The sequence below is a fragment of the Athene noctua genome, chromosome 14 (assembly GCF_965140245.1).
Source record: "Athene noctua chromosome 14, bAthNoc1.hap1.1, whole genome shotgun sequence".
Taxonomy (NCBI): Eukaryota; Metazoa; Chordata; class Aves; order Strigiformes; family Strigidae; genus Athene; species Athene noctua.
Window position 1 is genome coordinate 19977898 of NC_134050.1, and position 25465 is coordinate 20003362.

The window sequence follows — 25465 nt, forward strand, 5'->3', positions numbered from 1 at the left end:
GCCAGAAGTTGGCGGCGGCGGCGGCGGCGGGGGCAGCGCGGAGCGGCGGGAGCGCAGGTGAGCGGCGGCCGCGGCGGGAAGAGACCCCCTTTCCCCCCCTACCCCTCCCCGGGGAACGGCCGAGCCCCGCACGGCACGACGGAACCTGTCCCGGGGCACAGCGCGACACCGCCCCCCCCTCCATCCTCCTCCCGCTGCCCGGTGTCTCCTGTGCTGCAGGTGGGCCCCGCCGCACCCCGTCACCCTCCAGGAGCAGGTGAGCCACTGACTAACGCACATTGTGCTCTCGGCGACTCCACTGTGCGTGTGACAGCGGCTAACCTGCTCCTCGGACATCGCTGTGCGGCCGCCTCGCCTCGCCTCGCCTCCACGGACCCGCGCCTCGGCACCTTGACGCCCGCGTCCCCTCTCCGCCACCCCGCTGAGGGGCTCCGGCCTAGCAAAGGGGCCCGACCCCCGTCCAACGCCGCTGTCCTGCCTCCGGTGCCTTCCCCGCCTCGGCGGGCAGACCCCCGGTGCGCGGCGGGTTGCGCTCCGCAGCTTGGCTGCGCCGTGGAAGGATGGAACGCTTCTTGCGGCGGGGCTCGGGGTGTCCGGCGGGAGCCGAGAGGATGGGAGTGGGCCGCGGCGGCGTGCGGGCCGCCAGGAGTTGGTGGTAAAGTTGCTCCGGAGGGATGGGGTGCCCCCCTCTCTCCTCCCCTGCTCTTCTCCAAAGTCAGTAAGCGCTAGTGGACTCTGTACCAAGTTAAAGAGACACTTCATCCCAGCCGGTGACGTCTTGATACCCGGTCAGTGACTAACCGAACTGCTATTGCCAAGGGTGTGTTAACAGAAGAAACCATGCCTGGTATTGCCCCGGATGAGTCACCTTTAAAGAGAGACTCTCTAGTCTGTCAAAGAAAGAGGAGACACAAGCCTCTCTTTCCTTTTTCATCGCTGTCTTGTTTTCCATCCCGCTCCTCACCTTTGCTCACTGCTTTCCGCTTCTTGTGCCGGGGCTCTGTTGGCCCCCCAGCCCTGGCTGGGCGCTGGCGGAGCTGCTTTGCACAGTCGTGCTGTGATGTCATGCAGGGGACTCTGACTTCATGGCCCCGAGGAGCAGGAAGGCAAGCCGGGCAGGGACTCCTCCAGCCACCCAGAGTGGCCGTCACTGCAAATGGAGGAAGTGACGAAGCAGATTGCTTCTACAAAGTTCTCTCTTGCGATTTTTGTGGGGCCGGTGAAGAAGCTGGGTAGTTGGAAAGTGTCTTTTTTGAAGCGCAGCGTGGCTTTATCGGCAGCTTAAGCTCATAATAACCAGCTAGGATTCACGGCAGCCTTCCCTGGAAGGGCTCAGGTACTCTCACTCATGCTTGGGCTGCTTGTGTGTAGCCCTGGACCGTTGTAAAGGCTTGATCTGAAAGAATTGGCGGTGCTCTAGTCAGTAAGTAGTTAATTGCACGGAAGGCAGAGCAATGGTTAAAGTCTCTCACAGAGAAATTTTGCTTGTCCCCATGTCTCCTGCCCACACTCGTTTGTTGTTTCTCCCTCTGGGTCCCGGAGCAGCATCTGCTCTTCCGCAAGAAAAAACAGCTCCCTCTGTGCCCCGTGCAGCCTGGGTGAGCCCAGGGTGCTCAGACATGCTGGAAAGAGAGGAAATATGCCTCAGTTTACCAAAACTGCTTTCATGCTTGTTCAGAAGCCAAATGGGCCTTCTTTGAAGGCCGAGGGGGAAGAAGTTCGCAGCTTTCTCGGCCGCAGAAAGCTTTCCTCCTCCCTAGCTGCACCTACAGCATCTTCCACTGCTGGGCTTGCGCAGGCGGGAGTGCAGTGGGGAGAGGGGGCTGCCTGGTGCCAAATACACCTGTGTGTGACTGTGTATGCGAGTTGAAACTGAAGTTCTGTAGTCCCCTGCCACCCCATTTCACAGGAGAGCGCGCGTGTGACAAACCCGTATCTGAAAATGAAGGTGCTCTGTTTTTCTTTGAGGAAATAGCCCCGTGCTTGGGACTGTGCTGCCCGACGACTCACCCCTGGAGGTGCCGCTGGCAGAAGCAGCTCCGCGGGTCGCCTGGCAAGACTTGTCCCCTGAGCAGCACTGGGGTATGAATGCTTCCGACTTCCCGTTACCTACGGCACCATCCTGTTCAACTCCAGTAAGCAAAGGCAAGGGCTTGAAGTGAAGTTTGTTTGGTTTGGGGGGTTTTTTTTTGGTGTCTCTCTCCAGTAAGCCATGGGGGGAGCATACAGCTCAATTCCTGTTTTTAACATTCCTGTGGCATGATTCAAAACTAACCTGCTGTGCTGTCACCTGAAGTCTTCAATAAACAGTGCAACACCAGTGTTTGGGTGCTTATTACTGTAATCCAGGGCGCCAGAGCAGCTGAAGAGGAAGGCTGTGCCTTCTCAGTGACGTCTCTGATGTGCACTGCGTGCCCCGTGCCTCCCATCTCTTATTTTGCTTCTGTAGCCAATGAAGGTGGCTTGAAAAGGAGATCGGAAGGGTGCCACCGGGTTCTCCCTCAGGCAGAAACCCAGCATTGGTGCCTTCACCCCTGCCTTAGCCCAAGAGCCCCAGAGTGCTCCCAAGAGATGAGAAAACACACCAAGGCTAAGACGCCCCTTGATTTCATGTTTTTCAGTAGCTAATAAACAGATTTGTAAGGTGATACTTAGCCTGGTAACAAGAGTAGTCAGGTGCTAAAAGCTCTTGCTCAGAACTGATGCTGTAAGATTTTTGGGGAGAGGCAGGGTGTGCTTACAGGAGGGGAAGATGCTGAATGTCAGGTCCGTTAAGCTGAAAGGACTCTCTGTGCTCCTCAAAGATTTTGTTCTCTTGTTTCAGTACTTCACAGAGGGAAGTGAGCAGGCCTAATGCTTCCAGCACCTTGCTCAGAAGCGCCTGTCGCGCTCTATAATGTGTGCCAGGGGCAGGTCCTACGTGGTGAGCCTCACTGAAGGAGCAAGCTGGCCTGTCAGGAATAGGAGGAGTACATAAATTGTTTAAGAGGAAGTCAGTTAGTTAAATGCAAGCAGGGACTTATATAATACACCAAAAAAAAAAAAAAAAAGGAAAAAAAAAAAGAGAGAGATTTCTGCTGGCAGGAGGTTCCGTTGGGAGAGAAACTTGCTCATCCATAAACAAGAAAATTTCCCAGCCTCCTCTAGTGCTTTATGATTATTTTTTTTTTCCAGGGCAAGGTAGATGCACTCAGCCTTTACCCTGAGACAGAGAAAGGAAAATCATCAGGGGGAGAGCAAACAACCCTTCCTGCATGGACACACATGCCAGTTCAAATAGTTTCTCTTCTCCCTCTGCAGTGGACTGCCCTCGTAGGAGCTGTGCACCCAGGAGCAAGCAGCAGAGCATCTGTACACCACTTGGGGAGCAAAACCAACAGGCATTTTCTCCTCCAGTCATTCACACCTTTCCTTATGTAACTGGTGCTGAAGCGTGTGCTTTGAAAGCTGCCTGCCAAATCCAGGGGCTGGGAGGCAGCACAAATGCTTCTAGCACTCTAGTTGAAATTCAGGGCGGGGGGGGGAACCCAAACCCAAACACTGAGGAACTCGTACAAATCCACGACTGCGAATTGGGGCTCTTTCAAGTGTCTGCAGCTGCACTGCCCTCGAGAAACTGTAGAGGCCTGGGGCAGCGCTGGCACCCCGACCACCATCTGCAGAGGATGCCTGGCCCAAATGAGCCAACACAGGTCAGCGTAGATGGGTGAAGAGCTGGGAGCCGTTTTTCTTATATTTTAAAAATAAATAAATAATCAGGCAGTGCAGAGAGAAGAACCTCAGGGAGGCTGGAGGTGGCTGAATTATGCTCCTGAATGGTGCCTTGTGCTGACAGAGCCTGCAGGTAGCGTGCAGATTTATTTTATTTCAAAAACAAACAAACAAAAAAAGATGCTGGGACTGTGCGCCAGTGAAAAACAGGTATCCTTTGCTTCATGATTTTTGGGTGGCGCTGGAGCTGGTGCTGAGAGGCATCTGAGGAGGGAGAGAAGCCTTGAAGCCTGTTCCTGCCCACCATAGGGAAGGAAGAAGCTGCCCCACAGCGCCTGAGGGATGCGGGAGACGACTCCCTGCTGCCCCCAGCCCGGCAGCCTCCAGCCACCCGGTCTGCTTGGATCCCTGCCTCACCCCCCAGCCATTTGTGCCTTCTCCAGTAGGCGCCGTACGCTGGGCTTCTGGTTTGTTTTTTAAGGGAAAAAAACCCAATAATTTATTTGCTTTGATTTAATCTCATAACAATGAGTAATTCCTTCCTACTGCTCTGTAGTGGCCTAGAAAAGGACAGCATCGTCTCCATTGTAGCAAGAAGGCTTCTCCCAGGGCATAAAATTTTAATTAGGAACAATCACGCAGCCTTGAAATGGGAATTGTGAGCAGCAAAAAAGTCAAACCATCAATAAAATATTCAATGGCAGAAATGTATTATTGACACAGCCTTTAGAGCAGATAAAAGCGGAAAGGCGGGGGAGCCAGAGCGGGTATCGAGCCTCGCTCGGTTAAATAACGCGCGGGGACCTGCCTGCGTGCTGCGCCGCTGCCTGCCCCCCGTGCCGGGAGGAATATAGGTCACTCGCGGGTGGGGAATTTCTTAAGGTAATAAATGAGTTTGATTAACACCTCTCCCCCCCGCCGCGATGTGCAGTGTGGCAGGGGGAGAGTAATTTATCACTGCACAAAACGCCGCTGCCTTTGCAGCAGCTGGGTGATGTCTTATAGGACACAAAATGAAAAAAAATCTGCAAAATACCTTGAGCTGAAGAAACAGAGTTAGCCCTCAGCCATGGTGCTCTCCCTAACCACACACCTGATTGTCAGACCTCAGTGGGAGACAGGGCAGAGTTACACTGTCCCCCAGCCCCTGTAGCAGTTCCAAATCCTGCATCCCAGCCAAGGCACATCAGCTGCAGAGCCAAAAACTTTCTTAAACCCCTATTTCTGCCCCCCTTCAAAAAAAAAATGGTGTTACTTTGACCTGTCAGATTATAGCTGAACAGAAATGACCCACAAAAATAATAAGCAAATAACACTTAAGCAGAAGTGCAGGGTGAAAGTTCCACACAAAATCAAGAGATCCAAATGAACTTTCTGCCCAGTTTTCCCCAGCAGCATGTCCATGCTGTAAGCGATGACCCTTTTCTCTTTATTCCCATTTATTTTGCAGAAGGCAAAGCTACAAATGTAGCCCCAGAAAGGAAAGATCCAGTTTTTAACCCACAGAGGTCAGTTTTTCAGGGCACACAGGGGACTTCATGTAACATCCCAAAATCCGGCTGTGTCCAAGGCAAGTGCATTTTCTGAACCTACTTTCCACGTGTTTTTTTTTTTTTCCCCAGGCTCTTCAAAGCCTCTATCACCCTCCGCTTCTCTTCTTAGCAAGGTGGAGTCTCATTTTAAAAGCGAGAGTCCAAAAAACGAGTGCAAGAAACCCAGAAAGCAAACAAGAAGGGGAGAATCTCCTTGATGCAGCTTCATGGAACAAATATATTTTTAACTCATTTTCCCCAAGATATGTGATTTAAGGAGGGGGAAAAAAAAAAAAAAAAAGCCCAAACAAAACCCCCACCCTGATTCAAAAAACAGACGACTCTGAAACTGCATCTCCCCACTGCGGCAACCGGTGTAACTGGAGGCACAGCTGCCTCAGTGCTCTCCCAGCAAAGCAAACTTTAATTCTTCAATATCACTTGACCAACCTGCTGAGCTGCGGTGGCACCTCAAGAATTGGCTTTGAGAGGGGCATGTCCCGGGGTGCCAGAGCCCAGCAGAGCCTCCCTCAGGAGAGGTGCTGATGGAGAGCAAGAGCCAAACTTCTTGCTTGCAGTTATCCAGGTGCAGACAGAGGGGCCTGGAAGGTGAAGGGGAGGTTTCCCCCTTACCTGCTGCTATCTGTAGCTGAGCGCCATCTCGTCACCTCCTGTCCTAAAATGCTCTGAGCTGCTGCTGTGCATTATTAAAATGCTGCCATGTTTCATCCCGGAGATGGCTGCCCTCTCACCAGAGACAAGGTTCATCTGCTGGTTGTAAAGCACTTTGCAATTTAAAAAAAAAAAAACAACAAAAAACCAAAACCCAAAAAACCAGCAGCGTGCATTCGTTCAAAAAAACCCCTTACAGCTTTAATTCAGCAAATGGAAAGAGATGGCTTGGAAACGAAAGAGGTGGCTGCGGGGTGCACAAACTGCTCGGACGTGCCCGTTGGGCACTGGCCCAGAAGCCAGCCGGGACAGTTTGCCCTGGGCCACAACAGCACGCTCACGCTCGCTTTGCTCAAATCCTTTCCCAAAGATTTATTGAAAATTGACACCGCGGCACACAGGATTACATTCATACAGGGAAAGTGGGATTTAACGGCGAACGCTGTGCCCGAGTCACATTTTTTGCATATGACGTGTTGAAAACGGACTCGGGGACCTCCTGGACAAACCCATCCCCTCCCCAAACCGCTTTGGTTTTGCAGTTAAAATACAAGGCAACCCACTGGGACAGATGAACAAACCCGAGAGTAACTACTGGCCATCAAGTAAAACATCAGTGAAATGTCACCAAGAGCATTTCGGTCCTGCTCCCCACCCGTGCCACCACCGGGGAAGGGCTCATTCTGTGATTTTTTATTTTTTTAATTTTAAAAACAAGTTGAAAAATTAAGTGGATTTAAGAAAAACAAGCCCCCACTGTGATTTCCTTGCTCCCTTGAAGCTTGGTCCGTGGCACTGTAGAAAAGGGGTTTCTACTACAGGTTTCTTATAATAATAAAAAAAAGAGGGGGGCAGAAATTTGTCTTAAAGCTGCTCTTGTGCGTCCTCTGCAGCCAGTGAAGAGGCAGTTTGTCATGGCCCCACGTGCTGCAGGGAGATGCTGTAAATCCCGTTCACTTGCTCCATCCAGGTGAGCCTCCAGGCAGGTCTCCAGCGTGGCTTTGCTCCCCTCGCCAAAGGAGCAAGGCCTTTTCCGAACGCACGATGGGTCTTTCGAGGAGGCTGTGTGGAACAGGAGCCCTGCAGTTTTCTGTTCCAATACAGAATGCACTTAAAAAAAAAAATAAAATAGAAGGGGGTCGCTTCCATCCGCAGGGGACGAGGGTTGCTTTGTGTTGTCAGTCTCTGGTTTTATCTTACAGTCTGTAAAAATACTCTGGCTGTCCACATCCATTCACGATATAAAGCAGTAAAAAAAAAAAAATATATATAATATGGTTTATTTATACAGTTACACTTGCAAGGCAATCAATCCTTCGCTGGCCGGGCCCTTCTACCTCCAGATGCTCTGCCTTGCTGATATGGCTGCAAGACAAGACAAAAACAACCTGAGCAATCCCATCACAGCGTGCAAGCTCTCGTGAAAAGGGGAATGGAAAACAGGGTGTATGCGAGTGCAGAGCCTGGACTGGGGATGGATGTGCTGATGCCGCAGCATCTGGCGAGATGGAGGTTTCAGGCCGCGAGGAGGATGGCTGGCAGGAGGGTTTTGCCGAGGGGATGGTGGCGTGGGTGGGAAGTGGATGCAGGCAGAATTGGCATGGTAGGCAGGGGTGTCGCAGCTTGCTTCTGCTGCACCCAAAAACATGGCGCGAGGTGGAAAAAAGGCTGACGGGGAGTGGAAAGGCTCATAGGGGTGGAAAGAGTTTTAGGGTGAACTGGCCCCCAAGATGGAGCAAAAGGGACTCCTGTAAAAGATGGGAGCCAAATGCTCCCCATCTTAATTCTAACAAAGTCTTTGCCCCAGGGGATGTGGGGTGGGAGAAGGGGTGAGGAGCACCCTCTGTAGCTCCCGGCAGGGCCAAGCGCCGGAGCACCAGTGTGTGAGCCCCTGGCAGCAGCGCAGAGGCTGCCGGGGTGTAAGCTTTGCTCTTTCTAATGGCATCTATAAATAGCTCTGGCCTCCCGCTCCCAGTGCACGCTCGCTCTCTGCAGCCCATTTTGGGCAGCAAAAGCCTCTTCCCCCCTTCCCAGCTCCCATGCACCCTCCCCAAAGCTGGGGGCTCGCTGGGACATACACACCCTCGGGGTTCAGGCTGGGCACCAGGGGCTCTGGCAGGGTCCTGGGATGGCCAAGGAGCTGCTTGGTGCTGGCCCGGAGAGGCGAGTCGGTGCTGGCAGTGGGAGGAAAACCTGTGGGATGGGAAAAAACCGCCTGGCTGAGGCAGAGCTCACGCCTCCCGCGCTTCACCAGGCACAGCCGCTGCAGTGCCAGCAGGCAGCCATGTCTCGCCACCCGGGTGCTCCAGAGGATCAACGACTGGGTCCCCCTTTCCACCCCCTCCCCCCCACACCCCCCCAGACCCCCCTGCTGCCTCCTCTCCTTCCTGCCAGGATGCAGATATGGCCCCGGGCACCGCATTCACCCTTCACTGGCCAAACACAAAGAGCTTGTCGGCAGCTGGAGCCCATCCCCACCAGCCCACAGCTCCCGGGGGCTGATGCTGGCCCTCGGCCACCTGCTCTTTGCCACCTGCTCTTTGCCACCGCCGGTGGCATGCAGTGAAGGAAAGCTCCCTGCAGCCACCCTGGCCCGAAAAGCAGCAGTGCAGGATCTGACCCCTGAGCGTGGCTATGAGGAGCCCTGAGGCTTTAACAGGGAGGAGGAAGGAGCCCCCGGGGATGGCAAACTTCAGAGACCCCCCCAGGGTGGTGAGCAACTGCCGTGCCAGCACTAAAACCCCATCCCTGCTGCCTAACTTCAGTGCCTGCGGCAGAACTGGCCAGCTTCGGGACAGATCCCCTTGGAGGGGGTGCCAACCCCCTTGGAGGGGGAGGCAGGGGGCGGGCAGGGGTCCCACGGAGCAGCCCCCACGGCCGAGCCGGCGGCGGCGTGCTGACCTCCGTTTCTCCGGCAGGCTGGCAGCTCGCACAGGCTCGGCTCCGGCGGGGCATCCTCCTCGGACCTGGCCTGCAGGACAGTCACCGTGGCCCCCGTCTGCTGAATAAACTGCTGCAAATTACACTGCCTCAGCTCCTTATTTAACTCCTCCAGCTCTTGGGTCTGGGCCTGCAAAACACACACCGAGGGTGGGGACAGGGTGAGCCGCACGTCCCCCCCGTGTCTCAAAACCAGCTGGTTTCTTCCCCCCCATCCCCCCCCCAGGTGGGACTCATCCTGCCAGAGCCAGCGGGGGGGACCTGGGGGTGCCGCGGCTCCCCACGCCAAGAGCCTACGGGAAGCGGGGTGCCCGGGTGGTGAGGACGTGTTTGGGGAAGGGCCCTGCTTCGCGGCTTCTCCACAAGAGGGTGCGAGCACCCATCAAACGGCAGCCGCCGCGGTGCTGGGAGATGCTGGATGCAAAGTTGATGCTTGAGATGCCTGGATCATGGGCAGCTACCACTGCCTGGCTGGGCAAAAGCTGCTACTTTTTGCTCTGCCAAAGGGGACCCTGTGGGAAGAGGGTGGGCGTCACACAACGCCTGGACCCCCTGATGCTGGAGGAGCTGGGACAGGTGAGCCAGGGGGGCACTGTGGCTCAGCCCCACCGCTACCATCTCCACACCACACATCCGCCCGGGGTGAGCCTGAGCCCCAGCATAGTTTGTGTGGTCAAAAGGCCTTGTGCACAGGCACCACGGGGACCTGCGCCATTCCCCTCCACAACTCCCTTTATCCAAGATGACATCAATCTTTGTGCTGAGGCCACTCACCCCACACATGGACCATTTGCTCCAGCACTACTATCCGTGCCGGAGCGGGGTGATGCTGTATTCCCCCGCGCACCAGCCAGCAGGAGCCCCAGCCCAGGTGCAGCCTGCACGGAGAGCGATGTGTGTGGGACCCTGCACTGGCTGGGTAAGAGCAGTGGTGTTCCCCCGACAGCGCTCAGTGCCGCTGAGCCACCTCCACGCTCACCGGCTAGCTGGGGCAGGACCAACCCCACTCAACCCATCAGCTCCATATCAATAGAAAGCTGGTTCCATCCCCTCCTGAAGGTCCCACCACCCCATGGGGCTGCTCAACCCCGTCCTATCTACCTGCAGGTTCCTTTCAGCCTCCTCCAGGGCCTTCTCCACGCTGGCCAGGTTGCTCTCCAGCTGGGTGCCTTGCTTGACCTTGGCCTCCAGGTCCCTTTTCATCTTGGTGGCCATGTCCTCCAGCTCTGTGGGGCTGGGTGCAGGGGTCTCTTTCCCCCTCTTGGCCCTCTCGGCCATTTCCCACTGGATCTCCTCCTGCAGGGCTTCGGTCCGGGCGCTCAGCTCGTAGATCCTCTGGGTGTACTCCTCCAGACTGGCCCGCAGACTCCTAACCCGCTCCTGCCGTTCCCGCTCACACTCCTTCTCTAACCGGAGCTCACTCTGCCAAAACTCCTCCTCACCCAGCTCTGTCTCGTTCCTCCGCACCAGGTGCTCCAGGTAGAGGATCTCGTCCTCCTGACCGGCAAGCCGGCCACGCTCCCAGAGCCGTAGGTCCGTCTCCAGGGTGTCCCCGTGGGCCTCCAAAGAATGCAGCTGCTCCTGCTGCCTCAGCACCCTCCTAAACAGCTCCTCCTTGGAGGGCTGGACAACCCCACCACCCTCCAAGTCCATCCCTTCCCGCACCTGGTGCCTCCAGCGGCTTATGCCGAATAGGTCGCTGGAGCCTGTAGGACCCAAGTTGAAGGTCATGGATTTTTTTGGCTCCTGGGAACGGGGTACATCCGTGCCGGCGTGCCTGGGCTTGATGGGCAAGCTGGCCCGGATGAACGTCCTCTCGGGGGCTTGGGGAGTGCCCTCTGAGGAGGGCCGCTCAGCCACGCTGGGGCCCGTCCGCCGCAGGACGAACTGCACATCGTTGGCATACTGCCCACACTTGGCCAGCGACTCCAAGGGACACTCCAGCGGCAGCAGCTGCCTCTCCTTCTCCCGCAGCTTCTGCACCAGCACGTAGCGGCCCGTCTGACCTGCGGGGAGGAGGTGAGCACGTCAGATGGGGAACGCCACGGCCAGCAGCGGCGTGCCCCGCGGGTGACCAGTGACATCTCCACCACCCCAGAGCACGACCCCCACCCACCCGCCCAAGGTCTCCCCTTCCCAGAAAGCACTTGCAGGTGTGACATCCCCTTGGCAGATGCCACCCCCTACAAAGGGGTGTCCCCCCAGAAGACGGAGATGGCTCACCGATGGCCCGCGCCAAGGCGATAACCACTTCTTGGCAGGTGGTTTGCTCCGAGACGCCACAGACAACCCTCTGGATCCCGTCCACCCAGACCTTCAGCTCCATCCCCACAGCTTCTGGGCCTCAGGGGCACTAGGTCATCGCAGCACAGGCTGCCTGCAGGGAGAAAAGAAACCAGGTTTCCATCCCAAGCCACTAACGAGGAACATGAGACACTAAGAGCAGTCTCATTAAATAATCTTTAATGGCAGCATCCCATAGGTGCATCCTAGACCAAGCCGTTGCTCACTGCCACTCTCCATCCTCCCTGCACACAGACTGCATTTTTGTTGATATTATTAAAACACTGATGTTCATCTGAAAAAAAAAAACAAAAAAAACACCAACCCAAAACCAACTCACAAAACAAAAACCACCAAAACCAACCAACCAACCAAAACCACAAACTTTTTTTTCCCCCTCATGTTTGGGCAGCAGGTCCAAATCTTCCTGTGTTGTGAAACGATGGGGTTTGTGTGCCTGCGTGGTGCCCAGAAGATGCCTGGGTTATTTCTGCTGCAAATGCAGACTTTTAATGGGTTTGCTGGACTTTCACTGCGATTTCACTGACAATTTGGCAGTTCAGCACCGGGGGATTTTCCAAACAATATTGGAAAAGGCAGAGAAAACCACTAGCTGCCCACCCTCACAACAGGGTATGGAGAGAAGGTGCAGATAATGCACATTTTAACCTATTTACTTTCATCTCAATTTATCAGAGAGGGATTAAGAAATTAAAATAAAGCCTCTTTCTGCACAAAAACATGACCAAAGGGAGCCAGGCATGTAAGCCTGTGGCAAAGTCCAGTGTGCTGGGGATGCTCTGCGTAACACCAGGGCACAGCTTGACTCCCACCCAGCGGTTACTTCTCCTGCATTAAAATAACACCTGGTAGCACAGGTGCAGCCAACTCCTGCCTCTTCCCGTAGCTCAACAACTGTGACAGTCTTAAAAAAAAAAAAATTAAGCACAAGCTGCAAAATACATATTTGAGCTTACAGTGCTTTCAAACACTATGCAAAGATGTATCCTTTTTTGCCCCCTGTAACACTGTTTTTTCTAGCATCAGGCTTGTCTGAAACCCCTGGGCAGCAGAATGTATATAGAAAATTTCAAAGCCCTCTATCCAAAGGGTCCCAAACTGTTTTCCCAGCTGGTTGCAGCCTCCCCATCCCTCAGCTCCAGCTCTCCCAGGTTAGCAGACAGGCTGTGAGGAAGCTTGATCTTGGGTTAAACACCACTTCTTGCTTATTTTTTGTTGCATGCTTGAGTAACCAAAGGGAGGGCTCAAGGGGTCCCGCCTCTGGCGGTGATGGATTTTTGAGAAAGGCAAGGAGAAACGGGAAAAGATAGGGCTTGGTGAGGCAGTTCCCTGCAGGTGCCACCCCCCTGCCCAGCTCCCAAACGTGGGCATGGAGTGGCCACTGCAAATACCTCACCGCTGAGCTCATGTTTGCCTTGGCGGGGCGGCCGGGGAAAACCAGTGGGGGCAAAGGGCACCTTGGGCTCAGCCGACCCCCCTGTCAGCCCAAGCCCAGGAAAATTTGCAAGGTTTAGTCCAATTTCGTTTCAAATGTGGGTTTTGGCATCGCTCCCCCCACCCTGTGCAGACAAGGTTGTGAGCAGTGCCTGCGTGGAGCAAAGTCCAGGCGCCGCCGTGGCACCACCCAGCTCACCCTGAAGCCACCGTTCCCATTCACCCCCCCTCACCGCCACGGCACCCTAACGCTAAATTTGGGGTGGCAACAAACCTTGGGGAGCACTACCCGCACCCTGGTCAGGGACCCGGCTAGCAGGGAACCTGGTTTCACCTGCCCCGACCCCGCGGGGAGGCCGGGAGCTTAAAAATAAATAGGAAAAAAAATAACCCAGCCGGTTGAGTGGCGTCGCACAGCCTCACCTCGCCCGAAGAATCCAGCGGCTGCCGATCGCCGCCGGCGCGGGATGGCTGCCAGTACAGCAGGCCCCGGCACCTGCTCGGGTTCAACCCCGGGCCCGGCCACCCCTGCTGCACACCACCGCCAGCTTTTCTCAAAATATGGGGGAAACACCCCAAAAAGCAGCTGGTGCATCCCTCCCTGCCACATCACCCAGCACCCCAAAAATCCAGTAATTTTTATTATCATTTCCTTAAACCCTTGCCGAGCGCACGGGATCCCCATTAACCCTGGCTCGCCCTGGGGCTTTTGGGGGATCGCTATCCCCAGCTCGCCACTGGATACTGGATGTTATCTGACCCCTTGCAAGCGGGTGGTAAATAGGTCTGGGGGCTCTTCCCAGGGCAGGATGAGCTCCCCCAGCCCACCCAAAACCAGCCTGGCTGCCCCTCTTCCCCCAGAGCCCTGGGCTGATGGAGGAGCTGACAGGATGAAGGGAGCTAATCATCATCTGGGGGGGCCCAGGGATGTTCCTTGTACCCCCCAGTCCCTGCTCAGTGGGACATCACGACCTGCACCAGCATCTCACCCCAAATACCCCACCACATCAGCATCACCACACTTAAATAAAACCTGTCCTAAAAGTCACCAGGCAACAAACCCCCAAACCTCCACCTTGCCCCCCAGCATCACCTCACTGTAGCCCTCCCCAGCTCTTTACCGTCACTCCTAGAAGATCAGCAGCTGGGGGGTGGTCTCATTGCTCCACTTGGCAACACGACCTCGATCTCCCCAAGCTTTGCTGCCGACCCCCTGCTTTAATTAGTGGGTGCCTTTGTTACACCACCAGGTAGCAAAAAGGGCTTTTTTTGGGGGGGAAAGAATCACTTTTCTTGGGAAAAAAAGCAGGAGGCCAGTTTCCAGCTGCTTTTGTTTGTATTTGCCCTAGGAGGTCACTTTGATCACAAACCAGAAGTGCAGGCAGCTGCCAGACCCTGCTGCCTGCCCCGAAAACAGTGCAGGGCAGTGAGCAGGTGGCTGCAGGCCCCAGGACACGTGATGGCCACTCCCAAAAGCTGCTCTCATTTAATTCTTATTTCCGCTTCCCCCCCCCCCCCCCTTCCCTCCCCAGTATGGATTTCTAAATCATTTTTATTGGAAGCAGATTAACAAAGTGACTAATTTTCTGTTCCCTTCCTCATGCAATGGGTCCTAAAATTGAGGATAGGGATGATTCATACCACGACTTCAACAAATTTCCTAACTGGGAGCTGGAATTTCAAATGCCGACACTAAAAAATATATATATATTAAAAAAATTAACAATCTCAGATCTTGCAGCTTTATTTTGTTTCCTGGTGCTGCCATCTCCCAGCCTCCCTGACGCTGCTAAGGAAGAGGAGATGAAGGAGCAGTTCTGCACGTGCAGGAGGATGCACGTTTTGCACAGCTCCTTCAAACTACCATCCTGATGGCTGTCAGGACCCGCAAGGGTTTGGTGATCTCCCTGGACCTGAAATAATACAGGGATGGCCAAGAAAACTGGGTGGTCACCCTCCTTACAGAAGTGAGGATTGCCACCAATTTGCAGGGACCCCCACTGTGTCCCCCACAGGGACTCTCAGAAGCTGAGACAGCACCTTTCAGCCAAGGATTGCAAACACTTTGCAAGTGCCTTTCTCCCACATTTTGCCACACGCACAAAAAAGTATCCTATGAGGAAAAACCCACCAATTTTGCACCCAAAAGCAAGACCAGCTGCATCCCAAACACCTCTCAGCTGCATCCCAAATGCCTCTACCAGAGCTCCTAACAAGCACCATCTGGGACCAGCATGAAGGTTTTGAGCCGAGCATCCCACCAGTGTTGAGTCTTCACCCATTTCTGGGGGTTTGCTATGTCCACCCCCTGACTGAGAGCTGGGTATGGGGCCAGGCAGGCAGACAGCAGTGACCCAGGGAGAGCTTCCCAGCCAGCCTAATTAAAACTGCAAAAAGCCATAAGACTGGCCTTCTGGGTCAGGGCTTGGGCTGGGTGTCGGGTTATAAAGACTCATAATTAATAAAAACGTATTTATACTTGAGAGCCCACCATCCAAGGAGAACCAAAGTGTCCATGGGGATGAGCACATCCCTTGCATGTGCTCCAGGTGGATGTCGGGGTATTCTCCCACCTGATGCTCTCCTGCTTTGAACCTGACCCTCTTCAGCCTCTCCCACCCAATGCTGGGGGGGATGCTTATCCAAACTTAACACAGACACACAAGTTAAAAACCAAACAAACAAACAAAAATACATGAGTAAAGAGCAAGCAGTGAGGAGTGGCCCCGTGCCGCCATCCCGGAGTGCTGGAGTGCTGGCAGGCTGGCCCTGACTCACCGCCCCGGATCAGCTGCTACAGTGACACATCCAGCAGCTATTTAGTGCTTCCTGAGGTCCCGCCCTGCCAGAAGCACCGGGCCTGCTCTGGGCACCAAAGGGAAGAGACAGGCAGGAGCACACTCAGGTGCGGAGAGGTGACCCAACATGGAGACGATTCACAGGGAACCAAAGCCTCCTGACTCATCTTGCAACTGGTTGGAGGGGATGGTCCAAGCTCCCCTCCAGCCCATCAACAGTGTCCTCCTGCCTCAGGTCCCTCTCTGGAGCAGCATCTGCCCTTGGCTGGGGCATTGCAGGGGTAGAGCAGCTCTGCTGGGCTTCCCATGCCATGTCCATGCCAGGCCAGAGGGTTGAGGCCGTGGCCGAGGGTTTATGGCACTGGCGGGTCTAACACTGGGCAGGGATCAGCCATGGCCAGGGTTGACACCGTGGGTCCTCCCAGGCTGGCAGGTCCCGTGCTGGGTGGAAATGATCAGCCATGGCAAGGCTTGAGGCCGTGGCTCCTCCTGGGCTGGCAGGTCCCACCTGGGCAGAGATGATCATCCATGGCTGCAAACAAGCTGTCTGCACAGCAGGCTCTGGTTACCACCAATGTCACCGTCACCGCACAGGACGTTTCCACGGTGCTGGTGGCTCTGGGATCCCAAAGGGACACCATCTCCTGGCCTGGTGCAAAGCAGCCAAGAGGTCACTGCTCACTCCTGTAGTGCAGGGGCCATCAGGGTATGGGCAGGACACAGGCACAGGGCTCCAGCCTGCGGCAGCAAATCGGTTACTTCATCCCAGCACAAAGAGCTGATGGGTTAAACAACTCAAGAGGTGACAAACGAGTCCTGCCAGAGCGGACACAGCCCAGAGAGGCAGCTCTTCATCCTTCCGCCATCACAGGGAGGCTGTGCAAGCATTACTCACCCCCCAGGCCCAGCGAAGTCACCAGCTCTTATGCAAGGCAGCTGCAAGCACCCAGGAGCAAGGAAGCAGCAGGCACAGGGCTCTAATTCACAGATCTAATTCTGAGCAGCTTATTTAGTGGTGGCTATAATAGTCCCTGCATCCTCAGTCCACCCATCATGCCCCATCCAGCTCCCTGCTCTGTCATGGCGTGCTTGACAACAAGCCCTAAAAATCAGCGAATTACTGAAATCGGTAATTTCTAAACCACGCAAGAGCTTTGTGGACTCTTGCTTTTCCCTCCTCCTTCAGCTGGAGAAACACCAGCTGGGGACAGGGGTAACCGCTGCAAATGTACCCCGAAGGTGCAGCTTTACCCGAGCTGGGCAGATGGATCCCAGCCGGCACACATGGGCTCTGCTGTGCTTTGATAGCAAGTGGCTTCTGCTAGGGGCATCTTACAGTGTGTAACATGCACTTGGCACCTGCAGAAGTTAAATCCATGTTTTAAGGGCTTTTATTTTTTTGCACGAAAAGGAAATTGAAGGGTCAAGATCAGGAAAACTAAGTCCCATGGCACTTGCATCGCTCAAGAACTAAAGCATCACATCAAGCCACAAACCACCACTGAAGTCCCCTGGCACCTGAAGCAGGACGCGTCCCACACATTAGGATCTTGCAGGAACTGCCCAAAGCCTGGAGAGCCATAAGTACCACACCAGCAACCCTCCATTAAGAATAAAATAGAGGCTTAGGGATTTTCTGCTCCACTTCCTCCCCAAAATTACAGACTCACACTAACATGCCCGGAGTGGACCAGCAAGGTTGGCTGATGCCAGCAGGGCAGGAAGGGCCAGGGACAAATCCTGCCCAGGGCTGTGACATGGGATGGGGATGGGCCTCGGGGTGACGGCCTTTGGCAGGGATTTAGGGGAGGGAGGCTCACACCCCAGCTGATGCAGAAGCAGCTCACCCCATCCCAGCTCCAGGGATTTCTCTCAGTTTCTATCACCCAAACTTTTGGGTGTGCTACAGCATCAGACGCACATGAAGGCTTCAGAAACAGCACTGAGAAGCAGCTAAGGAATGTTTTTTCCCCCCTCTTATGCCAAGATTTGCAGCCATGGCAGGCCAGCAGCGTGGAAACATCAAGGATCATGGGCAGCGATGACATTTCAGGGATGCTTACTAGCCAGTCCACCCTGCAGATGAGCAAACAAATAAAAGCTCATTATAAATTAAAAGCAGCAAAAAAACCCCCCTCCACCTACTGCACACACTCATGTTACAGTGTTTCAGCCTGGAAGGGGAAGGATCACCTTCCTCACCTTAATGCATCATATTTCTCCCTTGCCTGACTAATGGTTACGGTCCGCTGTAAAGATGGAGGTTTGCAAGGGAAACATTAGCAGCACCTGCTGTGCTGTAACCACTACCATCAACTCCAGATGCGCGAGGGAAGAACAGCTTCGTGAAAGCAGCCGAGAGTAAATTCATAGTTTCTTCTCAACTGGGTGAAGCAAAATTAGCAATGGCGTGTAGATTAGAGGGGAAAGAGCAAAGGCTCTTGCGTTGCCACACTCTTTTTTTCTTGGACAATTGAACCCGCCCCGATGCTGAGCCCAGGAGGGGCTGGAGAAGTATTTAGGTGTTCAGCTCCCAGCACAGGGGCAAGGCTGGGTCTAAGGTACCTTTGGACTCTAGGCTGACCTAGATCAGCCTTGAGGATTAGGGGTTAGACTTGAAAACCTTCCAGGATTGAGTCTGCCCCATAGTTTTTCCCTAAAACTATTGCCTTTATTTTTAATACAAAAATATCTGGTGCTTGCTCTTCAGCTGTCAAGGCACTGCTGTACCTGCAACTGCTGCCCAGCTCTGAGCCCCAGCGCAGCAGCTCCAGGACACCCAAATGCCCATTGTCTTCACTCGCAATCCAGCTCTTGAAATCCAAGCTCTGAGAGGTATTTGCCAGCCCATCCGCATGCAAACACAACCCCGGCACGCATCTGCCAGCAGGTCAAGCATCTCCGCTGCGTTCCTCTTCCACAGCAGTCACCAGAGAAAGCATGAGGCAATTTGTGAATATTCCCCCATTATTCCACACAGCCCATTCCCTGAGTCAGAAAACAGCTTATATTTCTCATTACGCAGTATGCAGGAGGAATGCTGCAAATCTGGAGATGCAAGGGCCTGTTCAAGCCCTGGAAATACTCTGAAGTACCCAAAGTACCTGCTTTCTCCTCCCTAGCCAAAGAGAAGGAGAAGTGTTTCAATTTCCTCCAAATTACCATTTTCTCCCGCTCGAGGGCAAGACCAAAATAGGGATAACTCAACCAGCTTTCTCCCAATGCCTCCAGAAGAACCAGAAGTGACCCTCGAAGTGCAGCTTCCAGGCCAGCCCAGAGGATGAGATGCAACCTGGCCACATACAAAGCAAGCAGAGACAGGCACTGACCTGCTGCTCTCCCTGTCTCATCTCAAAGTGATCAAGGATTTAATTTCTGTAGGATTACAGGAAAACTCAGGCTCTGCACTTCGAGTAGGACCAGGGACATGAAAAAGCCAAGTGACCTACAAACATTCTCCCCTTAACCTGCCTTCCAGCCTCCTTCAGAACAGGGGTTGGCATCAGCCACCAGCAATCCTCTTTCCACTCCAATTGTCATCCTAGGAGAGAGGGTAATTAACAAATCAGCAAACGCAAAACTGAGGATAAACCTTCCAGATTTTGTTTTCCATTTCCAGAATAACTTGCCGTTTCCTAGCCTGCTTTGGAAAGCAGCCACAAGCCAAGGACGCACTGCTGGGTCTCCGGAGGAGAGGATGCACTGATGAATATATGCAGGTGCATGCCGCCACGGATATTTATTTATAACTTTGTAGGATTAAAAAGGCCTTTAATGACCATTTGCCAAGAGCTGAAATCATTCCTTTCTTTCTCTCACACACAGAGTCAAATAAACAAGAGACCCGGAATTAATCCAGGCTGAAACCTTTGATAAGACACTTGGGTATTTTAGAAGTCACTGATTCCCCGCTACCTGGCACATGATTAATTAGGCAGAGGTGCTATCAATCCCTGTCTGAACCCACTCAGAGATAATAAGCTGTTTAAAGCACTAAAATGGAGGCACATCTCTGGAGAGACAACTCAATGTCCTGTCTGGCACTAAAACACAAGGGGCCATCCATTGGGGGGTACAAGTCTCTGTCCTTCAACAAGTGATGGAGAACACGGCTGCACGACCAACTTTAATCCCCAGAACTGCCTTGCTGGGAGGCAGCAAACCCCTGGTTGAAGGGGCTTCGATGTCAGCAAAGGGCCCCATCTCCTGCCCCACATGTAGGTGTCCTTCAAACACCGGGGGTCAGGGGCTCTGCTGGCACTTGGTGGTACCTGAAGGACTGAGGTGGGATGGGAACCAGTGCCAGGTCTCCTGCGTGGAGAGGGAGATGCAATAAATAAAAAAAAAAAAAAAAAAAGAAATCATGTTTTTCCGCAAGCATTTAGGAGCTTAATCCTCGTGCAACACACTCACCCAGGGTTGCTTTGGGGAAACTCAGCCCCTTTGAGCCTCCTACCCCAACTTCTTTATACTCCCAGCAGGTCATTAAAAAGCCAAACGAATTTGAAGAGGACAGCACCAAGTCCAATGTCACAGCTTAGGCAATCCTCAAACTGCATTAAAACACTCAAAAAATTACTTGAGGCAAAGTTGGCTTGCGGGACAACTAGTCCTTGGCATGCAGCACCTCAAAGGTGTAAAGCAGTGTTGTTCCTAGTGCATCCACTCCTCAGTTCCAGGGATATCTGCCTGCCGGAATGGGAGAACAAATGTCCTCTTGCAACATAAAATGCTAAATTTGTGAGATTTTTAAAAGACTAGAAAGAGCAATGGAAAAGGACTGCTTTGTTGATTTTGTGAGTTTGTTGTTTTGGTTTTTTTTTTTTTTTTTTAAAAAAAAACCCCAACCTACAAGAAGCCTTTGTGTACTACAAATCCCTGTGCAGACAGATAAAGCTTTTTTCCCCACTGATGGTGGGGCAGGTGGGATACCTTGGACCAGGTATGATGTGGTAACACCTGGTGCCCAGGCTGGGTTAGCCCTGGGAAAGCCTCACAGAGCCACCCCTTTGGGATGGGACCCCGAGGACTCAACAAGCTGCCTTGAGAAAGCCCCATCCAGAGGAATCAGGAGAGATGTCCTTGGAAACAGGCACAAACCATTAAGCAAAGACCTGGGTACACCAGTCAAGAGCACAAAGAGATCACAAGCTGCTTTCTGACAATTAATTAAGCTCAAGTTGGCCCTCACAAGGAGCAAGGAGGGGGTGGTTCATGCTGCAGAAATCAGCCAGCACCAATCACAACATGCAAAAAAAGGGAAAAGCCCATGGCCTGGTCCACCCAGCCTTCCCACCATGAGTGTTTGGCTCTTTGCAGAAAGATGTACTGCTACCTCCAAACATTGCCAGAACTTGGGTAAGAAAATAAATAAAAATCAGCAAGTGAAAACAGCAACCACAAAGCCTCCAAAAAAACCCAACCCATCTTTATTCTTATCTAGAGATGTTTGTGGTGTTCATCCAACCCCCTGCACAGCACCAACCGCCCCAGGCAAGCATCCAGAGGCAGAGACCAGCTCCCTGCTGCACACTCGCACCTCCCCAGGGAAAGCAATATTCCCAGCAGGAGTCATTAAATCACCCAAGAACCCTAAAAAAAATGTTCTTCCTGCAATCCCTTGGCCAGGCAGCTCCACAACACCAGCTGGGTGCTCCCATCCTTTCCCAGTGGCTTCCCGGGGCCGGCAGGAAAAGCAGGGAGCAAAGGGGAGGCTGCTGCTCTCCGGGCTGCCCTGCTGAGCCAGCTCCTCTCCTATAGGATTCTGTAAGTGCCTCCAAAGTCCCCGTGCTCAGGAGCACAGTGCTGACACCACAGGGGATGTCCATGGGGAAAACTGAACACTGTGGTATCCTGCTGCCAGTCCTCTCAGTGACACAGGAGGACGTGGGGAGGTTTGAGCGTGTGGCTCCTAATGCCAAGAGCTCCAGCAAGTCCTGAGCTGCAGCAGGTTACAGAGCAGCCTTCCCAGATTTAGGCAGTGCTCAACTGCCCCAAAATTTCCAGCTTAGTTCTGATCCACCCATGTCTTCAAGGTAAGAAGTGTTGCAGGTTTGGGGTTTTGTTTTTTTCTTTCTTTCTTTCTTTTTTTTTTTTTTTTTTAAAAAGCAACAAGTTATTCTAGATGAGTAGCCCGGGGCAGCTGGAAGCACCCCAGCCCTCAAGAAAACGCTGACTCCACTCCACAAAAAGCCAGATAATCAGCTGCTTTTAGAAGCTCATGAACTTGGCATCTGAAAAATGGAAGGACATAAAATTGTTAGCAATCATTTACAATAATAGGATTTTGTTAAAAACCTTCCATGGAGACACGCTTATGCCTTAATTTGACTACAGAGGTTTACAAGGGCATAGACAAGTTGGGACAGATAGAGGAACATCCTTAAAAAGATGCTCTTAAAAACAATGCATACACACAGAGCTAATACTTAAAATGTCCCTCACGCCTTTAAATAAAGTCAGGCACAGAGGAACCTATCGTCAAGAAGCACCTGGACTTCTTCCTGGCTCACCACAGCACCCAACATTGTACGACTCGAGAAAAATCCTCTGCTCCGAAGCCTTGGCATACACATCACGGGCTCCTAAGCAGGGAGGATCAACCCCTTGTCTGGATTTGGTCCCAAAGCATCACCCCCCTGGCACATGGGGGACAGCAGAACGTGGGCTTGGGTCACTGCCAAGGCACCACTGGAGATTTTTGCCATAGTAGAAGACACAAACGGGACAGGGCAGGCAGATATTGAAAAACACGGATGAGACGAACCAACAGGGACCTAAGCAGTCACACTCAGGCAATATTTCCATGCAGCACATGGTGATGGTGAAGGCAACCACGACACGTGTCTCGCCTATAGAGGTGGCCAACACACACACACTGCCAGAGCATGCCAGATCCCACCCAACCCCATTTTACATCCAGTTCCCAAAGTCTTTCGGAGCACAAGTTCCTCTATTTGCCCAGGTGCCGTAAATCCCCATATCTGCGGCAACTACACCACCTACCTTTTTTGGTCAAGTCATAATTCAAAGAGCAGGGAAGGGAGCACCCGGGGATGAATCAGACCGGCCGTCACGCGCTGCTCTGGCCAGCCACCACCCACTGCCAAAAGGTTTGGTCAAGCCTGGCAAGTTCCCCAGCGTGCTCGCTGGGGCCTGCAGGTATCCAAAGCTACCAAGTGCCTGAGCACAGCCGTAACTTGCTTTTCTTAAGCGTTAAGGAAAAAAAAAAATAAAGTAAATCAGGTTTAGTTCTTAAGTTGCTTTATTTTCTCAGGGTCAGACTGTTGCTCAGGTCCCCCTCCTCAAGCTCTGGGTAGAGCTAACTACCACATCTCTCTCGCACTGATTTGTAAAGAGTTTTGGTTTTTAGAGCAACTGGCATCCCCTTGCTGGGAAGTTTCAGAGTGCAGGACCTCCAGACCTGCGGGGCTTGGTGCTGCAAGGTGCTGGGCACCCACATAATGAATCACAGAATCCTCAGCGCTGGGTCAGCCCGACTCTTCAACCCCTCCAGGGATCCCGGGGACTCCCCCCCCTGCCCTGGGCAGCCCATTCCAACGCCCAACAGCCCCTTCTGCACAGAAATCCTTCCTCAGAGCCAGCCTGACCCTGCCCTGGGCAGCTTGAGGCCATTCCCTCGGGGCCTGGTGCTGGGTCCTGGGCTCCAGAGACTCATCCCCCCTCTCTGCACCCTCCTGTCAGGGAGCTGCAGAGGGCCAGGAGGTCTCCCCTCAGCCTCCTCTTCTCCAGACTGAACCCCCCCAGTTCCCCCAGCCGCTCCCCAGCAGACCTGTGCTCCAGACCCTGCCCCAGCTCCGTTGCCCTTCTCTGGCCACGCTCGAGTCATTCAATGGCCTTTTTGGGGTGAGGGGCCCAAAACTGAACCCAGGAATTGAGGGGCGGCCTCCCCAGTGCCGAGCCCAGGGCTCAGATCCCTTCCCTGTCCCTGCTGGCCACGCCAGTGCTGGTACAAGACAGGGTGCACCTGCAGGTGCTGCAAGCGGCGATTCCCGTCCTCAAAGGTTCCTATGAAAAGGCTTTAGGAAGGTGCATACGCTCGAGGGGGCTTCTCGATTTCCACACTATCGCTTTCCAGAGGGCGTGGGGAAGCCGGGAGGCCAGGCACTGCGCTCCCAGCAGATAACCAGGATGCAGGAGGATTCCTGGCATTCCAGCGGCACCAGCAGAAGGTGAGAGCATCCCCCTTTCCCCAGCGGACGCCGCCAGCGCTGCCCGGTGAGGCCGGCAAGGAGCGTTGGGATACGCTTCCCGCTCACAGCCACCGCGGGTACAGCACGTGCACTCACACCTCGGGTCTCTCCTCCCCGGGACGAGCCGCAGTTCTCGCTGCGTGGGGAGCGTGGCCACCCCGCCAGGCGAGCAGCCGGGTGGGTGCAGCATCGCTGCCCCGTCCCAGCCACATCCAGCGCCCCAACATTTGATAGCTGAGCGCCGCCGTTCGTGCCGCCACACGTTCCCGGGGCCTGGCGCCTGCCTGGCAAGTCTCGGCAGAGCACCAAAGCCGGGGCCCGCAAACGCGCCGTTAGCGCCGGCATCCCTGGGAGCCGGCCCCGGCTTACTGCGAGGAGCAGCCAAGGCTCCCGTCTCGCCTCTACGGATCATTTCTCACCCGTTTTCACCTGCCTCTTCCTAGTTTCTCCTGAGATCAGCCTTGCCACAGGCTGGGCCGGAGGCAGCTGCTCCGTTTGAGCGAGAGGCGCGGGGCCGTGACCCCCATTCCTCCGTGCGATCCCACCCTCAAACTCACGTTTTGGGTTTTTAACGTGCAATTGGGGTTTCTGAGGCGCAATCACAAAGCGCTGTCGCAGGGCAGGGGAAAAAAAAAACCAAAACCAAACAGGGAGAGGAGTTTGTTCTCCCACCCACAGCAGGCCACAAGTGGAGTTACGAAACAACCTGCCGTCAGAGTTCACGGAAGGCATCAGAAGTATGCAGCGAGGAGCCGGGCTCTTATCGAGGAATTTAACCCCTCTCCTCGGGGAGCCGGAGACGTCTCTGAAGGGGGGAGGCCCGGGCAGCTTTGCCCGTGGACACGGGCTGCGGGGGGAGGCTCCTGGCACGGGGCGCTGAGCCCCCCCCGGGCACCTCAGCTGCTCCCCCACCGCTGGACTTGCCAGGGGGGCGTGTGTGGAAACGCGATGCTGGTGCTTCGAGGGGGGCCCACGAGCTGCTGGGGATGCCGGTGCCACCTCCCGGGGAGAGGGGGGGCCAAGTCACCCGGTGTTTGACAATCAGGGGCACGACCAGCACGGCCCCGGGCAGGTGCCAACGGGGCTCAGGGGCTCGCTAGTGCCGACAGCCGCTCCCAGTCACCCCAGCCGGGGCTCTGGCGGAGGAACCGGGGGTTCCCGCGGGCGCTCTGCCCCCCTACACCACCTCCCGGACGCCGGGCGGGTCACCGCGCCTCGCAGCCCCCAAATAACGGGGCTACCCCTCGCCGCCGGCGGGCCCTGCCAGGCGGCGAGGTCCTGATCCTCCTGATCCTCCTGATCCTCCTGGTCCTCCTGGTCCTCCTCCCTCCCCGCTGCTGCCGGCCCCGTGCGGACAGGGCCGCGCCGCGCCCCGGGGCTGCAAAGCGGCGGCGGCCCCTCGCCGGGAGGGACGGGAGGGAGAGGAGGCGAGGCCCGGCCCGACCGCACCGGCACGGACTCACCTGCCGCCGGCCCAGCCCCGGCCTCGGCCCCGCTCCGGCCCCGGCTCCTCTCCCGGCGGCGGCCGCTCCGCTCCGCAGCGCGGAGCCGCGGTGACCTGCAGCCCCGCGGCAGCGCCCCGCCCCCGCCCGGGCCCCGCCCACAGCCCCGCCCCCAGCCCCGCCCCCGCCAGGTGAGCGCCGCCCCTCCCCCCCGCCCGCGGGCTCCTCCGGGCTTTTGAAAAAGTCTCAAATCCTCCCTTTCTCAAGACAAGGCTCAACATCCTCGTTTCAAAAAAACCCCTTAAATTCTTCCTTTTAAAAAAGTCTTGAATTCTCCCTTTTCAACAAAAGCTTAAAATTATCCTTTTAAAAAAAGTCCTAAATTGTTTTTTCAACAAAGTTCAAAATTCTCCTTTTTA

General features: G+C 54.6%; 1 protein-coding gene and 1 long non-coding RNA gene across 3 annotated transcripts; one reads left to right on the plus strand and one right to left on the minus strand.

The window, feature by feature from the left end:
* LOC141965946 (uncharacterized) lies at window positions 1-2323 on the plus strand. Its single transcript, XR_012634529.1, has 2 exons — window positions 1-57; window positions 220-2323. It is a non-coding gene; the product is annotated as an uncharacterized LOC141965946 (long non-coding RNA).
* A 3575-nt stretch (window positions 2324-5898) lies between these two features.
* RASSF7 (Ras association domain family member 7) lies at window positions 5899-25183 on the minus strand. 2 transcript variants are annotated; one of them, XM_074918011.1, is made up of 6 exons: window positions 25068-25183; window positions 11079-11232; window positions 9957-10861; window positions 8817-8985; window positions 7998-8108; window positions 5899-7280 (listed from the first exon to the last, which is right to left on the minus strand). In XM_074918011.1, the coding sequence occupies exons 2-6, from the start codon at window positions 11179-11181 to the stop codon at window positions 7249-7251; spliced, it is 1320 nt and encodes a 439-aa protein (XP_074774112.1). In that variant the 5' UTR covers window positions 11182-11232; window positions 25068-25183; the 3' UTR covers window positions 5899-7248. The 2 variants fall into 2 exon arrangements, with proteins under 2 accessions (XP_074774112.1, XP_074774113.1); XM_074918012.1 differs by lacking the exon at window positions 8817-8985.
* Between the last annotated feature and the right edge of the window lie 282 nt (window positions 25184-25465).